The sequence below is a fragment of the Electrona antarctica genome (assembly GCF_951216825.1).
Source record: "Electrona antarctica genome assembly, chromosome: 12".
Lineage (NCBI taxonomy): Eukaryota > Metazoa > Chordata > Actinopteri > Myctophiformes > Myctophidae > Electrona > Electrona antarctica.
In genome coordinates, this window is record NC_136793.1 from 8,861,897 (window position 1) to 8,884,585 (window position 22,689).

Sequence of the window (22,689 nt, forward strand, 5' to 3'; positions counted from 1 at the left end):
TTACTGAACACACTCTATAGCAATGATTACTGTCACAATATAGAGCTATTTAACACTGTTACTGAACACACACTCTATAGTAATGATTACCGTCACAATATAGAGCTATTTAACACCGTTACTGAACACACACTATAGCAATGATTACCCTCACAATATAGAGCTATTTAACACTGTTACTGAACACACACTCAATAGCAACGATTACTGTCACAATATCAGGGTTTTGTTTAAACCAAAGAATATGACTTAAGTTAAATCACCCTTCACTTTTGGTTGTCACACTAGTGTAATATCAAGGTGTGCTGTATTGCAGTAGCTTATGTCCTGGCGCCCTCACCTGTAAACGAGGAGAACTGCAGGCTGTTGATGGCAGAGCGGATGTCTCCTGAACTCCCGGAACACAGGAGCTCCAACGCGGCCCTGTCAGGAGCACTCCTATTGGTCCCACTCTGACACACAAAACACACACACACCTTAAAGTCAGGGATCGCCACCCTCCTATTGGTCCCACTCTGAGCCACAAAACACACACACACCTTAAAGTCAGGGATCGCCACCCTCCTATTGGTCCCACTCTGAGCCACAACACACACACACACACACACACACACACACACACACACACACACACACACACACACACACACACACACACACACACACACACACACACACACACACACACACACACACACACACACACACACACACACACACACACACACACACACACACACACACACACACACACACACACACACACACACACACACACACACACACACGTCTTGCCAGTTTAGAGATATAATACTTAAGTTTCTTAATTCTCCTCACCTTGGCAGCCTCCTGGGTGGCGATGCGTGTCAGAACCTTCATCAAGCTGGTAGGCGCCACGGGGTTGAAGCTGGAAGCACACCAGAACAATTACACCAACGAGTCAGAACATTATGTCAACGAGTCAGAACATTATGTCAACGAGTCAGAACATTACGTCAACGAGTCAGAACATTATGTCAACGAGTCAGAACATTATGTCAACGAGTCAGAACATTACGTCAACGAGTCAGAACATTATGTCAACGAGTCAGAACATTATGTCAACGAGTCAGAACATTATGTCAACGAGTCAGAACATTATGTCAACGAGTCAGAACATTATGTCAACGAGTCAGAACATTACGTCAACGAGTCAGAACATTATGTGAACGAGTCAGAACATTATGTCAACGAGTCAGAACATTACGTCAACGAGTCAGAACATTACGTCATCTAGTCAGAACATTACGTCAATGTGTCAGAATGTATATAAGGCAGTCCGCATTTTTGTGGGCCTTGATGGCATCGTAATGGCAGATTTTACCCTTGGTTGCATGCTGAAAATAGGGCTGCAGGCATTATGTTCCGACATGCCAAGAGTCCGACAGTCATTAGTCCGACACCCTACCCCAAACCCTAACCATCGCATGTCGGACCAACGCCAACTTTTGGTGTGTCGGATAAGCGTGTGCACCCTGAAAATAGCCGATCTACAAGTTGTTTGCTTGCTATTTTTAGAGCGCAAAACCTGAGTGCAACCAAGCATAAAATGACCTCTTCTCCACTAACAGTTTAGTCTACTTTTTATATGTTGACTGCCAATATATTTAGTCTTAGATTTAGTCATCATAGCTTAGTTTTTATATGGTTTTCATTTAGTTTCTAGTTAGTTTTCGTCAGTGGAAAAAAGGTAGTCGACGGACATTTTTCGTCATAGTTTTAGTCGACGAATTCAACACTGGTCAGAACACTATATCAATGTCCCGGTCGCGTAGAAACCTTGCATCTCGTCTCCATCCATATTTCACCTTTGTGTTTTTTTGTTCATAAATAACTGTCATCTTTTACACATCGTCCCGTTATCATAGTATTGTGTCAAAAGTGGCCAAAATAGCCAGACTACAATCTGGCGTTGTGAGTGTATAAATCGCCTGCGGTACTTAGTTTAGACAGTTTTTGGTTTAGACTAGTCATTGGTTAGACCAGTCATTAGTCCTACAACTACAACCTATCTCAAACCCTCACCCTAAACCTAACCTCCCACGGGGCAGCACACCTAAACCTAACCTTAGCCCATGTCTAACCAATGATGACTAGTCTAAACTAAGTACTGTGAGAAGCACACCGCATACCTCAAAAGAAAGCTTAATTTGTCCACTCCAATTTAAAAAAATAATGATTTTACCATGTTCCATTCTGGATATATTTACCTTTATGTAACACCTGCTTTTGTAGTAACGTGCTCTTCTTGAACAGAAAGCCTAGTTAGGGACCGTTTTATGTCAGACGTTGACAGGCAGTTATCTAATATCTTCCTGTAGATCTTTGGGGAACAGTGTGTGTGTGTGTGTGTGTGTGTGTGTGCGAATACCTGATGTTACAGATGTTCAGCTCTTCCTGCAGGTCTTTGGGGAACAGCAGTCTAGAGCTGCTGTTTCCACTCAGACTGTCTGACACCACAAACACCAGAGGACACCTGCCTGTCTGGACAAAACGCCTGCGCGCACGCACACACACGCGCACACACACACACACACACGCACGCACGCACGCACGCACGGAGTAGAGAAAAATAATTATGAAGTTACTATTTAGTCATTTAGTCATAGAGCGTCGCAGTCCTGCCCCCTACCAGGGCCCAGGAAATATTTTTTTTGTTGTTTTTCTTCTTTATAATTATTTGTTTGGTCCAAAATATTGTGTTTGTTGTCATGATTTGTCACAACTCGAGTTGGCTTTGTACGACGCTTAAAAGGTCTTAATAATTACTTTTTGAAATGTCCATGGGAAAAATGCATTGGGAATTATTTCCTGGGCCTGGCGTCGTCATGAAAGGGGGCAGGACTACGGCACTCTATATCCATGTCATTCTAGGGACAGTGACAGTTTGGGGTTATTTCGTTTTTTTGCGACCAAAGTTTGCAGTTAGCTATGAAACCTTGCGATTTTGTCACGTCATGTCACACTCAATTTGTCACGTCACGTCATATATTGTGCCTAGGTATCGTGACATCACTACGACATCATAAAATAATAGAAAATGCTCGATAGTGGGCTCGATAAGAACCCGGATCGATAAGCCTGATCGATAAGGTGATCGTTATCAATAATAATTAACGAGCTCCATCCCTACTGGTAATATCCATGTCATTCTAGGGACAGGGACAGTGTCTATCCATGTCCTTCTAGGGACAGGGACAGTGTCTATCCATGTCCTTCTAGGGACAGGGACAGTGTCAATTTATGTCCTTCTAGGGACAAGGACAGTGTCTATCCATGTCCTTCTAGGGACAAGGACAGTGTCTATCCATGTCATTCTAGGGACAGGGACAGTGTCTATCCATGTCATTCTAGGGACAGTGGGGCGGGAACCCCTTTTGGTGTTTTAATATCCATGTCCTTCTAGGGACAAGGACAGTGTCTATCCATGTCCTTCTAGGGACAGGGACAGTGTCTATCCATGTCATTCTAGGGACAGGGACAGTGTCTATCCATGTCATTCTAGGGACAGGGACAGTGTCTATCCATGTCATTCTAGGGACAGTGGGGCGGGAACCCCTTTTGGTGTTTTAATATCCATGTCCTTCTAGGGACAAGGACAGTGTCTATCCATGTCCTTCTAGGGACAGGGACAGTGTCTATCCATGTCATTCTAGGGACAGGGACAGTGTCTATCCATGTCATTCTAGGGACAGGGACAGTGTCTATCCATGTCCTTCTAGGGACAGGGACAGTGTCTATCCATGTCATTCTAGGGACAAGGACAGTGTCTATCCATGTCCTTCTAGGGACAGGGACAGTGTCTATCCATGTCCTTCTAGGGACAAGGACAGTGTCTATCCATGTCATTCTAGGGACAGGGACAGTGTCTATCCATGTCATTCTAGGGACAAGGACAGTGTCTATCCATGTCCTTCTAGGGACAGGGACAGTGTCTATCCATGTCATTCTAGGGACAGGGACAGTGTCTATCCATGTCATTCTAGGGACAAGGACAGTGTCTATCCATGTCCTTCTACTGACAAGGACAGTGTCTATCCATGTCCTTCTAGGGACAGGGACAGTGTCTATCCATGTCATTCTAGGGACAGGGACAGTGTCTATCCATGTCCTTCTAGGGACAGGGACAGTGTCTATCCATGTCCTTCTAGGGACAAGGACAGTGTCTAGCCATGTCATTCTAGGGACAAGGACAGTGTCTATCCATGTCCTTCTAGGGACAAGGACAGTGTCTATCCATGTCCTTCTAGGGACAGGGACAGTGTATATCCATGTCCTTCTAGGGACAAGGACAGTGTCTATCCATGTCCTTCTAGGGACAGGGACAGTGTCTATCCATGTCCTTCTAGGGACAAGGACAGTGTCTATCCATGTCATTCTAGGGACAGGGACAGTGTCTATCCATGTCCTTCTAGGGACAAGGACAGTGTCTATCCATGTCATTCTAGGGACAAGGACAGTGTCTATCCATGTCCTTCTAGGGACAAGGACAGTGTCTATCCATGTCATTCTAGGGACAGGGACAGTGTCTATCCATGTCATTCTAGGGACAAGGACAGTGTCTATCCATGTCATTCTAGGGACAAGGACAGTGTCTATCCATGTCCTTCTAGGGACAGGGACAGTGTCTATCCATGTCCTTCTAGGGACAAGGACAGTGTCTATCCATGTCATTCTAGGGACAAGGACAGTGTCTATCCATGTCATTCTAGGGACAGGGACAGTGTCTATCCATGTCATTCTAGGGACAGTGGGGCGGGAACCCCTTTTGGTGTTTTAATATCCATGTCCTTCTAGGGACAAGGACAGTGTCTATCCATGTCCTTCTAGGGACAGGGACAGTGTCTATCCATGTCATTCTAGGGACAGGGACAGTGTCTATCCATGTCATTCTAGGGACAGGGACAGTGTCTATCCATGTCATTCTAGGGACAGGGACAGTGTCTATCCATGTCCTTCTAGGGACAGTGGGGCGGGAACCCCTTTTGGTGTTTTAACCCATTCTGGGCGGGAACCCCTTTTGGTGTTTTAACCCATTCTGGGCGGGAACCCCTTTTGGTGTTTTACCCCCTCAGGCCGGGAACCCATTTTTGGGTTCTGTACAGTATTCAAAAAAATTGAAATTGTTTTGATGCTGCTATATAAATATTTAAAGTTTTTCAGAAACCTTAGGTCAGGATTTAGAGGCGTTTTTAGAATCGGCCTCAGGCCTAAATTGGTTAAGCATTATGTTATTGAAAAATAGCAGATCTACAAGCTCTTAGCGCGCGCCAAGCTTGTAGGTCTGCTATTTTTTTTAAATTGTGAAAATGTGGCACAAATCTTTGAATATATTCTTTCAGAGTGAACGTTTTTAACTCAAATCTTTGCTTCTGGAGGGGGGGGGGGGTCCCTGGAACAACATATTTTCAGATGGGGGTCAGTGGCCAATTTCATATCATTTTTGGGGTACTTGATATGAAATAGTTTGAGCACCACTGATATACTGTAGAAACATAGGTTCTTCAGAAAACTGTCATGATTTAGAAGACATCTTAATTTCGACGTCAGGCCTAAATGGGGTAATATTCATGTAATTCTAGGGACAGTGTGGTGTTTTAATATCCATGTCCTTCTAGGGACAGGGACAGTGATTATCCATGTCCTTCTAGGGACAGGGACAGTGATTATCCATGTCCTTCTAGGGACAGTGCGGTGTTTTAATATCCATGTCCTTCTAGGGACAGGGACAGTGATTATCCATGTCCTTCTAGGGACAGGGACAGTGATTATCCATGTCCTTCTAGGGACAGGGACAGTGATTATCCATGTCCTTCTAGGGACAGGGACAGTGTCACTCACCTCAGGATGTGGTGGAGGCTGTCCGGCTGTCTGTAGAACTGGTTAGGAAAGTCCTGCAGGAAGGAGAAGGCAGAGGGTCATCAATGTGTCCATTGTCGAGGAAATGTGGAATACCTAAGTTATACATTTAAGGAGATCAAATCACTTCTGTCCCATTATTATCTTTACTGACATTTGACCTGTGACTTGTGAACTAAGGGGATGTTCTTTTCTTTGTCTCAGCTGTTAAGACCCACCTACTCCCTGGGGGGGGGGTAGGACATGTATTTAAACTGAAGTCTATCTGAGCCGAGTGGAGTCAGTATGGCGTTCCATTGCAATGCTTGAACCTGACTCCGTATTCGAATACAAGATTCTAATACTCTGAATTGCGTCTGTCTCATTATTTTGTTTAACTGTTATAAGTGCTCTCTAAAAGATTCCAGAACACCATCCATACGAGAGAAGGCAGAGGGTCATCAATATGTCCACCCATATGAGAGGAGAAGGCAGAGGGTCATCAATATGTTGCAAATTCTACACTTTGTTTTGAACCCATTCTGGGCGGGAACCCCTTTTGGCGTTTTAAGAATTATGTTATTCTTTAGCTATTGAAAAATAGCAGATCATGAAAACGTGTGGAAAATCTTTGAATATAATATATTCAAAGATTTTCAACACGTTTTCATGATTCTTCAAAAATAGCAGACCTACAAGCTCGTAGCGCTATGAGCTTGTAGATCTGCTATTTTTCAATAGCTAAAGAATAACATAATATGTACTGTATGTGTAGGGCGACCCCCATCTGAAAACATGTTGTTCCAGGGACTATGAGTTTAAACGTTTGCTGTGAAAGAATATATTATATTCATTCACAGCAAACGTTTAAACTCATAGTCCCTGGAACAACATGTTTTCAGATGGGGGTCGCCCATGGGCGTAGCTTGAACTTGACCCCAGGGGGTGCGAAACATTGGGAAGGAATCCCGCCTGCACGCGTTTTTTACAATGCCCTAACCCCTAAAAATGAGTTATTTAGGTAGTACAGCAGCACACACACACACACACACACACACACACACACACACACACACACACACACACACACACACACACACACACACACACACACACACACACACACACACACACACACACACACACACACACACACACACACACACACACACACACACACACACACACACACACACACACACACACAACAGCGAGTCATCATTAACAAACTACAGTCAGAAGCCAGAAGTTACAACAACAACCGGCATTGACAGGACACTGCAACCCTGTAAGTTTGTTTATTTACCTGATTGCTGTCAGTGTTTCCTTATAGTGCACTTTAGAAAACTGCGGAAATAAGTAGGCTAGTTCATTGCAGAGCGGCGGGCTGGCGGGGGCATCTTTGTAATATGTCTTGAATGTCGACAAAATTATTATAATCAAAATAGTAAAGTTTACTGAAAAGCTTTGGCAGGATAACAACACAGCAGCATGTACATAAGAGTCACAACAACTCACGTTAGTCACCCAGAGACGACCTGCTTTACAGCAGATTTGTAACCATAGTGATGCCGGTCTCTTAAAGCAGGGGTTCTCATTCTCAACCCGTGGGTCGCGACCCCCCGGGGAGGTCACAAAAAAAAGTTATCTTTTTCTTTTTTTTGCCAGGGGGTGCGGTGCCCCCCCCCTGCACCCCCATTAACTCCGCCCATGGGGTCGCCCTACATAACCTGACTCCGCCAGATGGGGCAGCAGAGAGTACACTGGGTTCCTCCCTCCTGCTCCCATCTGGGAACTCTCAGGCAGACTTGATGTTCCGGCCACAAAACGGCCTGGCCAATCAGCGGCAGCTAGAGGCGGGATCAAGGCATACACAGTGCTGCCTTGATCCCGCCTCTAGCTGCCGCTGATTGGCCTCAACCGCAAAGCGTTGCAGAGGGTGGAGCTGGCAAAGTCTCGCGATAGACGAGACCGCGGCGTTAAGGCTGGAACACGGCAACAGCGTCACTATGGAGTAAAGTGTGCTGCTACATATACTGTTGATGTATCATGAAGAGAGGACTTATACCAAAAAAAATAATAAGTGAATTAGCACTAAAACCCAGCGCCCCATTGAGGGCTTATGGTGTGTAGGGAAAATAGCCAATAATGCGTTTTTGCACAAAATAACACCTGGACCACATTGGTGCGGACCCAACAACGCCAACTAAAGGTAAGAAAGTCTTCTAGCATGAAATTCTCCTTTAGCAACGGTTGCTAAACTATATCGATTTGGCATTGGACAATGGCTTTTGGGGGCGGGGTTTAGCGAAGGGGCTAATTGGCATTGGACAATGGCTTTTGGAGGCGGGGTTTAGCGAAGGGGCTAATAAGGGCCTTTCTCTGCCCCACCCATCTCCCATTGTTTATATTGTGTTTAGGATCCAAGATGGCCGCAGCACCAGGAGGGGGTGGGGTGGAGGCGAGCAGGCGGGGTCGATATATGCCCTTACTGGGCTGCATTCAAGACACTTGCCTTGTGTCTGACACCTGACTTGTGTCTGAACACAGCTTTGATGGATGTGTTCTGCCCCCCTCTCCCCCCCATCAAACAAAATGTTTGGTCAAACCATATGGGCTCCCATTGGAAATGCATTGAGCGCCAATTATACACAGACACAAGACAAACACAAGACAGGTGTCTTGAATGTGTGAATGCAGCCCAGTAAGGGCATATGTCGACCCCGTCCGCTCACCTCCGCCCCACCCCCTCCTGGTGCTGCGGCCATCTTGGATCCTAAACACAATATAAACAAATGGGAGAGGGGTGGGGCCGAGAAAAGCCCTTATTGGAATTGGACAATGGCTTTTGAGGGCGGGGTTTAGCGAAAGGGCTAATTGCACCAGGCTCACCTCCACCAGTATGAGCGTCCTCTTGGCAGCGCTGCTCTCTCCCGCCATCTGCAGGCGGTTGTATTTGTTGGCTCTGAGGAGGAAGTCCTGGAACTGCGCCGTCTGGGACGTCCCACTAAAGCCTCCGAACCGCGAGCCTGACACCAGAACGTGGGAGGATAACGATGATGATGCACATTGTTGATTTCGTCGACTAAAACTAATGTTTGTCGACTACCTTTTTCCACTGACGAAAACTAAATGGAAACTAAATGAAAACTAAGCTATGATGACTAAATCTAAGACTAAATATACCGACAATTTCGTCAACAAATAAAAACTAGACTAAAATGTTAGGAAGGGACTTAGTGGACAAGAGATCCAGTATAAGTCATTTTACAATTAGTTGCATGCTGAAAATAGACGATCTACAAGCTCACAACGCGTCGCAGCACGACGCGTTGTGAGCTTGTAGCTCGTCTAAAAAAAGCAGTTGTTACGACGGCATCAAGGCCCGCCATAATACATTTTAGTCTAAAACTAGACTAACACTAAATCATTCCAGGTGACTAAAATGTAACTAAATGAAAACTATTCAAGGGACTACGATTAAAACTAAAATCAAAATGTGCTGCCAAAATCAACACTTTGATGATGATGCCCATTGTCAGCTTGTTGTTGAATATTCCGTACTTTTATTTGTAGCAGAGTATATTTCTACTTTGCAGCACCACTTTCCAACTTATCTTATGTGACCAGATTTGACTGAGAGCCTGTCATCGCACAGATTTCAGCTTTTCACCAGAGGAGAAAAACTTATTTCTTCCCAAAATGAGTTAACAGCACAGGCAGACTCTTCACATAATAGAGCATGTCTGAAATAAGAGTCAGAGCTAAAATCGACATGTAAATATGAAATAAATGCTTAAACATGTAACTAGGTGTAGTGTTAGACTCCACAGAAGTTAACCTTTCAAGCCTGTTTTCCCAACTCGCTGTTTCTCTATAAGACATATCTCCAAAACTGGTGGGTCAAACTGAACAACCAATATGTCAATTTGAAGCTATGATTCCCTACTTTTATATGACATGAAAAAAACGAAAATTTAAAAAATAAATCCAATGGCAGTCCCTCAGTCAAATTTGGTTCACTAATGTTCATGATAAAATACCACCATTTCAGTCGGTGTCTTATAGGAGGGCTGTGGGCACCCTGGAACAACACATTTTCAGATGGGGGTCGGCGGCTAAAAACGTATAATATCTGGGCTCGTTGACATGATTGAGAACCACTGACATAGAAACATAGGGTTTTTTTCTGAAAACTCGTAGCATTTAGAAGACATTTTGTAGACTCTGGTCTCAGGTCTAAATAATCCATCCATTGTGTGAGGAGCGTAGCGAGCATGGATCCGAGTCATGGTGGTGGATCTCACCGGGGTCAAAGGTGTGCTTGTAGGCGTCGTCAGGCTCCAGGCGGTCGGACCAGGCGGTCGGGCCTGATGAAGGGTTGCTCCACTCCTGCTGCCTGAAGCCCAGCTCTGTGCACAGCACCTGCACCGTGGCACTCTTCCCACAGCCGGACGGGCCGGACATCAGCAGCACCGAGCCACACCCAGAGCTCTGTGGAACGACCAGACCAGACACATGTTAAATCACAGCACCTGCACCGTGGCACTCTTCCCACAGCCGGACGGGCCGGACATCAGCAGCACCGAGCCACACCCAGAGCTCTGTGGAACGACCAGACCAGACACATTTATTGTAGAATGCATCACAGCACCTGCACCGTGGCACTCTTCCCACAGCCGGAGGGGCCTGACAGCAGCAGCACTGAGCCAGACCCTGCAGCACTCTGTGGAAGACCAGACCAGACACATTTATTGTAGAATGCATCACAGCACCGAGCCAGAACCAGTGTTGCTTTTGGCAGCAAATTTAGATTTTAGTTTTAGTCATAGACAGTCTCTTGAATAGTTTTCATTTAGTTTCAGTCACATTTTAGTCACCTGGAATGTTTTAGTGTTTAGTGTTTTAGTCGACTAAAATGTATTTTGGCGGGCCTTGATGACTGATTCTACACTTGCTGAAAATAGCAGATCTACAAGCTCACAACACGACGCGTTGTGTCTATCGTAAAGTCAGTCATTATGACGGCATCAAGGCCTGCCAAAATACATTTTAGTCGACTAAAATCGTATGATATTTAGTCGACCAAAACTAGACCAACACACTTTCCAACAAACATTCCAGGTGACGACAAAAAAATGTATGAAAGCTATTCAAGAGACTATGACTAAAACTAAAATCTAAATTTGCTGTCAAAATCAACACTGCCGAGAACCTCTGTGGATGACCAGAGACAGCTCTACATTTACAATTCATCACGACGTTCTAGTATTCCGCGGATGGTCAAGAATTCCGCGTTAATTTCCACGATCGCGGAATCGCGGATTCCTGTGGGGACTAACTCGGCACACCCGGGGCTCAGCACACTGAATAAACCAACGACAAGCAGGGCACACACACACCGGTGCGCTCGGTGCAAATGTCCGAGCGCACCCATAAGGACCGTGAAGACAAAGAGCTAACCTTGGATGTTTTAACGTCGACATGAGCTCTCATCCAGGTCTCCACCTCCTCTATCTTCTTCTTATGGACGGCCAGGTCAGCCTGCCAACACACACACGCACGAGCACACACGCAAACACACACACACACACACACACACACACACACACACACACACACACACACACACACACACACACACACACACACACACACACACACACACACACACACACACACACACACACACACACACACACACACACACACACACACACACACACACACACACACACACACACACACACACACAGAACTAAATACTCAAACAGACGGTGAAATACACACCTTATGTCAGGGACCCCCAAAAGAGAAGATTTTTATGGCTCTAGCAGAAATTCTCAACCCGTTTAATTTAAAGGGCCCCCAGATTGACATGCATTAGGCTACGGACCCCCATTTAACACCCCGATCGCCCAGGACGAAGTTCACCGTCCTTTCTATTAGTAACACCCAGCGCCCAGGACGAAGATTGATCAAAAAGACGGAGGTTATTGATATCAAAACCGATCGTATCGCTCCACAGCCTAGGAGCGCCTGTTGTGCAACATTCGATGTTGCGCAACAGTGAGACGTCATCGAAAACGTTCCCCCCCTGTTTTGCCGACGAGACCGAAAATCTTAAATACCGGTAACTCTTGATCTAAATCCTAACGTCTAATTCTAAGCAAAGATCATATATTAGACGCCGCCTTTTGGTGTTTTAACCATTATTTTAAACTTTATCTATTGATAAATAGCAGATCTACAAGCTCATATAGCGTGCCACCGAGTGCCGCGCTACGAGCTTGTAGATCTGCTATTTTTGAAAAACCCGTGAAAATGTGGCGCAAATCTTTGAATATATATTCTTTCAGAGCGAACGTTTTAACTCAAATCTTTGCTTCTGGGGGTCCCTGGAACTACATATTTTCAGATGGGGGTCGGCAGCCAAATACATATGTTTTTGGGGCGTCCTTGACATGAAAATGTTTGAGAACCACTGACACAGAAACATGGGGTTTTCAGATAACCCCATGTTTAAATTTAACAGGCCTACCTGTGAGTGGGGAGCGTAAGTGTCCACCCAGGGGACATCGTGTTCTCCCTGAGACGACGCCTGTCCTCCTGCGAGGACGGAAGACTCTGAGCGGCCAGCGTCTCCTCCTCCCCCTCCTCCCCCCCTCGCCGCCGCCTTCCTCTTCCTGGGGCCGCCGCCCACAGTGCCGCCACCACAGGGGCGGGGCTTCCTCCCCTTACTGCCTCCAGAGGAGGAGGAGTCAAACACATCCCCAAACGATGGCTCCACCCAGCGGCTCAGCTACAGCGGACACATGGATTATAAGGGGGAAAATATAATAGCACAATGTTTTGTTTTTTTCAAGCAGTATCACGATAATATTAATAATACAATATTAGAACGATTATTTTACATGTTGGTTTCTAGGGTTGTTTTTCAAGTTCCTTAACCCATATCTGGGCGGGAACCCCTTTTGGTGTTTCAAGCATTATGTTATGCTTTAGCTGTTCAAAAATAGCAGATCTACAAGCTCGTAGAGCGGCACTCGGTGCCAATTCAATCAATTCATCATAACATTTAGAGACATACAAATATACACTACTATATAGCCAAAAACAGGAAATCATCATAGAGGTAAAAATGGGGGGGGGGGGGGGGGGGGGACATATACAGTGAGGGAAAAAGGGGGTGGGTGGGGGATTCAAAATTTACGGGGGCCAGTTTCGAATTGCAGCCGTCCGTAGGTGCCCACATCTTGGTGGCATAGGACCGATACCGGTAAGCTGGGCATAGGAGAGGATAATCGAGTACTTTGTCCACTGCACACAACTCACTTTGCTTGAAGGTTCTTTTCCTCTGAGAGAAAGCTTTGACATTCTCAGCTCGCTGCTTCTATCACGGCCGATCACGTTGATCCATCTGGAGGCGGCTGATCACATGGATCAATGACGGATGTGCAACACTGCAAAAGATAGTTATAAAAATCACACCCGTGTGAACTGAGTGGTGTAAGGTTTTATATAGCATGATCAACTGTGGTCTGACGTAATGTATTATATAAGGTAAGGTATTATATAGCCTGATCAGCTCTGATCTGACGTAATGAAATCACACCCGGATGTGATTTCACAACTGGCTCTTTTTGTGCAGAAAAAATGACCATGGTTGCTACGGTCATCCAGTTCACCCGGGTGTGATTTAATTACGTCAGAAATTATTTTGAACATAGCAACCATGCTCATTTTTTTCTGCACACAAAAGCCAGTTGTAGGAGTGGTTTACACCACTCAAAAATACAAATAAGATAAGACAAGACGGATACAGGGAAAGAAAACTATGAACTACTGCTACTCACTATGTATATAAGCCAGCTGAATTAAAACTGTTGTGTTTAGAAAAGCCGATTTGCTCGTCCACATATGACGTAAATTCTCCTTTCATTGTCAATGGTAAATGTGACACGAGTTAAGGACAAAAAGCTGTATATATAGAGGGTATGCGTGTGACATCATCATCTTCATACCAGGAAGTTATGCGGGAATGCCTACTTAGTGGCAAAAAACGACTTTCTGGCCTTGACAGCCCATACATCCAAACAGAAAAGTCCTATTTGATTGCATTAAATTACTTTAAACATTAAATTCACGTTGTCACTCACTTTGCCACTCGTTCTGCCATTCACTTTATGCATGCGCATTCCCTCTATAGGAGGGGCAAAGAAATCACACCTGTGTGAAGTGAGCGGCGCTCTTATCATCGTACATCAGTATGACGTAAACGTAACAACTAAGACACTAAGGCAATTTGCGCCTCAGACACTACGACGTAAAATTCTCCATTCATCGTCAATGGGAATTTTAAATGTAATGTTTGCGTAGGACGAAAATAGACGATTTGTCACATTCCGTGCTCAGCCAATCAGCTCAGCACATTCTGTGCTCAGACAGACAGACAGACACACACAGCTGTGCATAGCCCTCAATAACATTCAAACATTCCACGAGACATTGACAATACAGAACAAAAACACAGTTATGAGACATTTTTGAGGGGCACTACACTAGCCCCTCCTATGTCCAGCTTTGAGGGTTTGTGCAAACACAAACATTGTCCTAACACAAACATTGAATGCCATTGACAATGAATGGCCAGCTTTGAGTGTTAAAGACAACGGTTGATTTTACACTCTCAAGAGTATAGATTATTGTTAAGCATCTGCATTACTTCATTTACAAGAAGTCTACACAATTGAATACCAGACGACTCGCCCTTTTACCAACTCGCCCCCGCGAAAAAGTGTTAATGTGGTTAACAGTTAATTTAGGATTTCCCTCCCTCTCTGAAATCTGAAATGATCTTGTATACAGATTTATTTGATTGTATAGTAGTCGATCTCTATACTCTGTGAAATCAAGGAAGAATAACATGACACAGAGACGGTGACTGCTTAATTAAATTAATTTAGGACCTTCTAGCAGTTAATTTAGTTTTATTAATTAATTCTTCCATGTAGCCCATGTTTTGTAATAGCATCATGATGCCATTATGCCCCTGGATATACAGAGTGAACTTAACAATTATAAATGAATATGATAATACATTTTATATAATCACCAACATAAATTTATGTTTGTTATTTACAGCTAGGTAGAGTAGTGGGGCGAGATGGAAAAGGGGCGACCGTACCCGTTAGCACACAAAGAATAGAATGTAGAATAATAGAGAGTATGCACATGCATGATTTTCCCATCAGGACACGCCCCCCTCATCTAGACTGAGTGGCAAAACATTGAGCAGCATGGAGTGTTGGAGTTTGGAAGCGCTCGTTGGAAATCACTCAACCGTCCTGCGTAGTGCGTACCACCCGTTTCTAAATGTCACATAATGCAGGAGGCAGCAAAGTTATTGAAAACAAGCACTTCCAAACTTTGACACAGAAAAATAATCAAATGCAGGGCATTTCTTGACAGAAAGTAGCTCATACAGTTTCTATGGTGGATTTTCATGAAACAAAAACTGCAGATATACAGCTGCAATGTTGGTGAGTTTAACATTGTTTAATGCAATCAGACAGGACTTTTCTGTTTGGATGAATGGGCTGTCAAGGCCAGAAAGTAGTTTTTGCCACTCAGTAGGCGTTCCCGCATAACTTCCAGGTACGATGATGTCACGTGCATACCCTGTCCCTCTATAGTTATTTTGATCAACTTATTATCCCTCCTAATGGTACCAACCAACATCAATACAGCATGGAATTGTGGACAACATCAACATAATATTATTTAGTTTAGCAGAATTACAGTACGTTTCAAGCACAACTCAAATACAAAGACTGTTAACTGTGAGTGGACGACCCAATAAAGCATTACACTTGTTTACAAGAGGATCCATGTTCAATTCATCAAAACATTTAGAGACGTACACAACTACAGGAAAGAGTATCAATTATTCTTAAGCATCTGCATTAATTACTTCATTTACAAGAAGACACAATTACAGAATGTAGAATAATTGTTATTTTTGATCCACTTATTAATCTCTCCTAATGGTACCAACATCAATACAGCATGGAATTATGGACACAAATCAACAAAGTATTATTTAGTTGTGGGTCTGAGAGGCTAATCAAATGGTAGTCGATTTGTTTTAATGAATTGAACAAGTGGACCCTCTTGTAAACAAGTGTAATGCTTTATTGGGTCGTCCACTCACAAGTTAACAGTCTTTGTATTGAGTCGTGCTTGAAATGTACTGTAATTCTGCAAAATGTTAATAAATATTTCAATCAAAATCAGTCATATAATATAATGGACATATAATGGACCTTGCTGTGAAAAAGGATTGAGAACCACAGGTCTAGATATTGATCGGCTAGCTGCTAAAGTTAGCACAGAGAAAACATCAACGTCAAAAGGCTTTTTGTTTATTTACCTTTTTGTTGGTTTGACCATCCAAGGCTCACACACACAGTTTCCAATATTTCCCCCAAAAATATATTTATATGTAATGCAGAAAGATTTGATATTAAAAAAACACTAACTAGCTGTTTAATAACACTGTGTTCTGGGCAAGAAGAAGTTTTTTTAAAACTCGGTTCCCTTTAAGATATTATACTTCGTCGCACGACGGCGTCGCGCTGCGGAGGAAAACATCAGATCTAGAAGCTCACAGCGCGTCGAGACGCTACGCGCGGTGAGCTTGTAGATCTGAGGTTTTCCCCATGTTTTCCCCCGCAGCGCGACGGAGAGGTCCTTCTTCGTCTGGGGCGCCTGAAAGTGACGTCACCACGAAAGACCCTGTCAAAGTAAAACCTGTGGATGTGGGATTGTTTGGCCAAAATAAAAGCTTTGACGTTTGTTAAAAGGCTATTTTAAAAGGCTGTAGTGTTTTATAAGTGCACTGCAGTATTCATTACGTCTTTTGATCTTAGTAATAATATTAAAAGGCCCGGCCCCAACAAATAATCATATTAGAATCACACCCCAACCCTGACAAGCACTTGACATTGAATGAGTTTGAGGCAAAACGTGTATACGATGACTCTTTTTTATATATTATTTTACAAATGTTGACCAAAATGTTGTCTTACAATCCATTAAATTGCCCCCTTCACTCTGTCATCTGTAACCCCGGCCCCTGTAGTCCCAACCAGGTCCCGACTATGGTCCCGACCCACAGCTTGAGAACCACTCCGTGGCCGGAACTGCTGTAGTTGTTGCTGGTGTATAACTTTATGTGCATGTGATCCACACAGTTCCACGCACCTTTCCTCCCTGCCAGAAGAAAACACACCGTCCTACACACTTCAACTAACAACTATAACCCGTCGCTATAACGAGCAGAAATGAAGATCATGAAGCGACCCAACATTCTGCTTACAGGTACAAAGTTAACGTTGAATAACAACCGTTGCAATAATCTTCATCTCCTGTAGCTCTGGGTCCATATAGCTCCTCTAATGCGTTGCTAATATGGATCAGAGCTACATCTCCTGTAGCCCCATATGTGCCCTCTCCCTACGCTCATTCTGCAGCTCCGAGATGAGTGAGCGTAGGGAGAGGGCACATAATATGGTGCTACATCTCCTGGTGTTATCAATGCAATCATTGCCATGGTACGTAATTATGCCTGTCGAAATGTGCTCCCATGCAGTGACATCCTCCTACTGCTGTGAGAGTTTGAACCAATTACATGTTCTACCGTATATTCAATAAATATCTGTTCGTACACCCATGGCTCAGAATCACACATGGGTCCATTTAGATGTTTACTGTTTGTTCGGGTCTGCCTGACTCTGCCAAATGTTGTTTCCCCTGACATAATGTACATTATGTGTGACACCGGCATAGACCCAACAACCAACAACTGCTATTTGCCATTGTTTAATTAATCTACGACACTGTAGTAACGGGACTGTTTTTTGGATTCATGAGCAAACTGTAAAACAAGATCTTGTGACTTTTGAGGGCCCTCCTTATATGTTTAATGTTTGTTTTTAGTTCACTGCTCAACCTTTTTCATGTCAAGGACCCCCCTAGAATTATCTGTATTTTGCTGCGGACTCCCATCTGAAAATATGTAGTTCCAGGGACCCCCCCCCCCCCCCCCAGAAGCAAATATTATTTTCAAAAATAGCAGACCTACAAGCTTGTAGGCCTTCTATTTTTCAATAGCTAAAGTATAACATAATGCTTAAAACACCAAAAGGGGTTCCCGCCCCAAAATGGGTTAATGAGTTTTGAGGCCCTGCATCAATCGTAGTGGCCGTGTGTGCGTGCGTGTGTGTTGTCCTCAACTATTTGAGAGGCCCTCTAGTCTTTACTGTCCGTTTGATGATGACGACGATGATGATTTTCCTTTTCTCTTGCAGGTACTCCTGGTGTAGGAAAGACAACTTTGGGCAAAGAACTTGCACAGAGGACCGGGCTGACTTACATCAATGTAGGGGACCTCGCGCAGGAGGGTAAGCTATTACACATACACATAGATTTTCCTTTCAAAACACAAAACAAAGCTAAGGCTATATTTGTGACAGTAACCACTGGTATATATGTTTGTTCAGTAACAAACAGTAAAGTGTTATTTATAGTCTGATTTATCGGTGGTGAGGTGACCACCGCAACTACTATACAACATGACGTCACGGAGCTGCGGTGAAGAGCAAACCACCGTTCTCCCCAGCCCTTCTTCTCTGTTTTTAATCACCACCGCTCCACGTTATTACAGCTCCGGTGGTCACCTCACCACCGGAGTGGTGGTCACCTCTCCACCGAAAATCCAGACTATGAATAGGCCTTAACAGGGGTCTTCCCTTCTCTCCAGCTCTTTAGTAAAGAGAGAAGAATATACACTTTCAGCGTATCCGTTGTTGAGTGACATTGCTGACGAACGTTGACCATGTTGATTTCCTCCCCAGGGAAACTTTTTGACGGCTTCGATGAAGAGTACCAGTGTCCCGTTCTGGACGAGGACAGGGTGAGTCACACGACGTCCCATCAGATATCTAGAGTAGCGCTGTGTCCCGACTCCCAACCTGACCATCACACAACGTCCTGTCAGATATCTAGAGTAGCGCTGTGTCCCGACTCCCAACCTGACCATCACACGACGTCCTGTCAGATATCTAGAGTAGCGCTGTGTCCCGACTCCCAACCTGACCATCACACAACGTCCTGTCAGATATCTAGAGTAGCGCTGTGTCCCGACTCCCAACCTGACCATCACACGACGTCCCGTCAGATATCTAGAGTAGCGCTGTGTCCCGACTCCCAACCTGACCATCACACAACGTCCCGTCAGATATCTAGAGTAGCGCTGTGTCCCGACTCCCAACCTGACCATCACACGACGTCCCGTCAGATATCTAGAGTAGCGCTGTGTCCCGACTCCCAACCTGACCATCACACGACGTCCCGTCAGATATCTAGAGTAGCGCTGTGTCCCGACTCCCAACCTGACCATCACACGACGTCCCGTCAGATATCTAGAGTAGCGCTGTGTCCCGACTCCCAACCTGACCATCACACGACGTCCCATCAGAAATCCAGAGAGCGTTGTGTCCCGACTCCCAACCTGACCATCACATGACGTCCCATCAGATATCTATAGTAGTGCTGTGTCCCGACTCCCAACCTGACCATCACACGACGTCCCGTCATATCTATAGTAGTGCTGTGTCCCGACTCCCAACCTGACCATCACACGACGTCCCGTCATATCTATAGTAGTGCTATGTCCCGACTCCCAACCTGACCATCACACAACGTCCCGTCATATCTATAGTAGTGCTGTGTCCCGACTCCCAACCTGACCATCACACGACGTCCCGTCATATCTATAGTAGTGCTGTGTCCCGACTCCCAACCTGACCATCACACGACGTCCCGTCATATCTAGAGTAGCGCTGTGTCCCGACTCCCAACCTGACCATCACACGACGTCCCGTCAGATATCTAGAGTAGCGCTGTGTCCCAACCTGGGCTCTGCCCTCAACAGTGAGGTCTAGTGCTGTGTCCCAACCTGGGCTCTGCCCTCAACAGTGAGGTCTAGTGCTGTGTCCCAACCTGGGCTCTGCCCTCAACAGTGAGGTCTAGTGCTGTGTCCCAAGTTCCCAACCTGGGCTCTGCCCTCAACAGTGAGGTCTAGTGCTGTGTCCCAACCTGGGCTCTGCCCTCAACAGTGAGGTCTAGTGCTGTGTCCCAACCTGGGCTCTGCCCTCAACAGTGAGGTCTAGTGCTGTGTCCCAACCTGGACTCTGCCCTCAACAGTGAGGTCTAGTGCTGTGTCCCAAGTTCCCAACCTGGGCTCTGCCCTCAACAGTGAGGTCTAGTGCTGTGTCCCAAGTTCCCAACCTGGGCTCTGCCCTCAACAGTGAGGTCTAGTGCTGTGTCCCAACCTGGGCTCTGCCCTCAACAGTGAGGTCTAGTGCTGTGTCCCAAGTTCCCAACCTGGGCTCTGCCCTCAACAGTGAGGTCTAGTGCTGTGTCCCAACCTGGGCTCTGCCCTCAACAGTGAGGTCTAGTGCTGTGTCCCAACCTGGGCTCTGCCCTCAACAGTGAGGTCTTGTCTGATTTGGAAGCAAAGTTTTAAGCAGTAGAATTTCAGGCTGCTACGCCTAGTCCTATGGGAGTGTAGTATGACTGCCTGCCTCCTAAGCTATGGGAGTGTAGTATGACTGCCTGCCTCCTAAGCTATGCCACACACACTGCAAAAGGGCTGATTTCCGCACCGCAAAAGCCGAAAGGGCTGATTTCCGCACCGCAGCGAGCACGCTTTACCACCGCAGCCTCGAAGCGACAACAGCTGCACAACAAAGCACAGTCATTGAACCACGCACAGAACGTTGGAAACGAACGCAAACAACGGCCGCGAGGCGCAAGCTTGTACACACAAACATACATGTTACTAAAATAATAATCATAGTAATATGGGGGGGAACACAACGGAGACTGCGCTTCTTTCACCTATGCACACAACGCTTGGGGCCAGATGGGTCTGCAGAAGACACATGATGGGTTTACCAGGCTAACTTATCATCCACTGTCTGGATGAAAGTTAAACATGCTGTATAATATATATTGAACCTATATGCCTATACAGCCATAGATTCTATATGGCTGTATATATTCTCAATATAAAAACATGCCAAAAATAGTGCACCTACAAGCTCTGATCTTGTAGATCGGCTTTTTTTGCTATACATTAACCCATTCTGGGTGGGAACCCCTTTTGGTGTTTTAAGCATTATGTTATACTTTAGCTATTCTACAAGCTCAAGCGCTAGAGATCTGCTATTTTTGAAAAATCTTGAAAATGTGGCTCAAATCTTTGAATATATTATTTCAGAGCGAACATTTTTAACTGGAACAAAACATATTTTCAGATGGGGGTTTGGTCCAGGTGGTTGATGAGCTGGAGGACAAGATGTTTTGTTGTGTTTTTGGTCCAGGTGGTTGATGAGCTGGAGGACAAGATGTTTTGTTGTGTTTTTGGTCCAGGTGGTTGATGAGCTGGAGGACAAGATGTTTTGTTGTGTTTTTGGTCCAGGTGGTTGATGAGCTGGAGGACAAGATGTTTTGTTGTGTTTTTGGTCCAGGTGGTTGATGAGCTGGAGGACAAGATGTTTTGTTGTGTTTTTTGTCCAGGTGGTTGATGAGCTGGAGGACAAGATGACGGACGGCGGTGTGATCGTGGACTACCACGGCTGTGACTTCTTCCCAGAGCGATGGTTCCACATCGTGTTCGTCCTGCGCACGGACAACACACACCTGTACACCCGGCTGGAGACCAGGTACTAACACTGGGTGACCACTAGGGGGCGGCAGTGGCTCAGGGGTAGAGTGACCACTAGCTTTGAACCCAGTTCAAAGCCGGGCTCCCCCATGCAGAGTTGGTGTTGAAGTGTCCTTGAGCAAGACTCTGAACACCACATTTCTCTTGAGAGTGGTAAAATGAAACCTAATGGACCCGCGCTCGCCGGTGAAAATATCCCAAACACTGTTTTTGGCTATAAACAGCGCAGCGGGGCACTGTACAACAGTTGTGACTGTACCTGACGCGATTTGGGACTCGAGACTGGGAAAGCCCACTGCACACTCGACACAGACACTACTAACTTCCTTCACGTTATTAGCCTACAGCCTGGGACCGAGGTAAAGAACCCTGGCTGATTCTGCTCTCCTCCTTTACCAGGGGCTACTCAGGGAAGAAGCTCCAGGACAACGTCCAGTGTGAGATCTTCCAGACCATCCTGGAGGAGGCCATGGAGTCCTACAAGGAGGAGATGGTCCACCAGCTGCCCAGCAACGAGCCCGAGGACCTGGAGCGCAACCTGGAGCAGATCATCCAGTGGACGGAGCAGTGGACCAAGGACAACAACTAGACTCACTGGACTGAACTGGACTCGCTGACTGACCCCCTTTTCCACCAGTGACCATATTCAGACCGCGGCCATCTTGCCAGCAAGGTGATACCTAGGTGATACTTCCTTAAGACAGCCCATTCATCCAAACAGATAAGTCCTCTCTAATTATATTAAACAACGTCAACATCACCAACATTGCAGCTGTAGGGAAAGCTTGATTTATCCTCTTTCAATCTGTAAAGTTTTTGTTTAATAAAAATCCACCGTAGACATTTTATGAGCTACTTCCTGTCAAGAAATTCCTTGCAGATGATTATTTCAGTATCAGAGCATGGAAGCGCTCGTTATCAGTAAAGCAACCACCTGCTGCCTGCTGCACTATGTGCACATTCAGAACAGGTGGTATGCATGGGCCGTTGAGTGATAGTCAACGAGCACTTCCAAACTC

The 22,689-nt window shown here is 45.4% G+C and overlaps 2 protein-coding genes across 3 annotated transcripts in view; one reads left to right on the forward strand and one right to left on the reverse strand.

Annotated features, from left to right (window-relative positions):
* rad17 (RAD17 checkpoint clamp loader component) overlaps positions 1–16,443 on the reverse strand; it is a 28,574-nt gene extending 12,131 nt beyond the window's left edge. The window contains exons 1-10 of one of the 2 annotated variants that reach the window (XM_079516697.1): positions 16,310–16,443; positions 13,213–13,340; positions 12,419–12,679; positions 11,341–11,421; positions 10,185–10,371; positions 8,770–8,906; positions 5,881–5,933; positions 2,411–2,536; positions 838–907; positions 341–452 (exon numbers count right to left, since the gene is read on the reverse strand). In XM_079516697.1, the coding sequence (XP_079372823.1) occupies positions 341–452; positions 838–907; positions 2,411–2,536; positions 5,881–5,933; positions 8,770–8,906; positions 10,185–10,371; positions 11,341–11,421; positions 12,419–12,679; positions 13,213–13,254 (1,069 nt within the window). In that variant the 5' untranslated portion in view covers positions 13,255–13,340; positions 16,310–16,443. Of the gene's footprint in view, positions 1–340; positions 453–814; positions 908–2,410; positions 2,537–5,880; positions 5,934–8,769; positions 8,907–10,184; positions 10,372–11,340; positions 11,422–12,418; positions 12,680–13,212; positions 13,341–16,309 lie in introns of both variants that reach the window. The other variant, XM_079516696.1, reaches the window with a different exon arrangement.
* A 670-nt stretch (positions 16,444–17,113) lies between these two features.
* On the forward strand, positions 17,114–22,689 carry ak6 (adenylate kinase 6). The gene is made up of 5 exons (XM_079516712.1): positions 17,114–17,259; positions 18,249–18,341; positions 18,795–18,853; positions 21,523–21,668; positions 22,070–22,689. Exons 1-5 carry the CDS (start codon positions 17,223–17,225, stop codon positions 22,257–22,259), a joined length of 525 nt encoding a protein of 174 aa, XP_079372838.1. The 5' UTR covers positions 17,114–17,222; the 3' UTR covers positions 22,260–22,689.

Bases quoted from the DNA above. Each gene is read 5' to 3' on its own strand.
- ak6 (XM_079516712.1), top strand. From the start codon at position 17,223: ATGAAGATCATGAAGCGACCCAACATTCTGCTTACAG. The intron at 18,342-18,794 runs GTAAGCTATTAC...TTTCCTCCCCAG, and splicing joins AGGGGACCTCGCGCAGGAGG to GGAAACTTTTTGACGGCTTC. The intron at 21,669-22,069 runs GTACTAACACTG...CTCCTTTACCAG, and splicing joins TACACCCGGCTGGAGACCAG to GGGCTACTCAGGGAAGAAGC.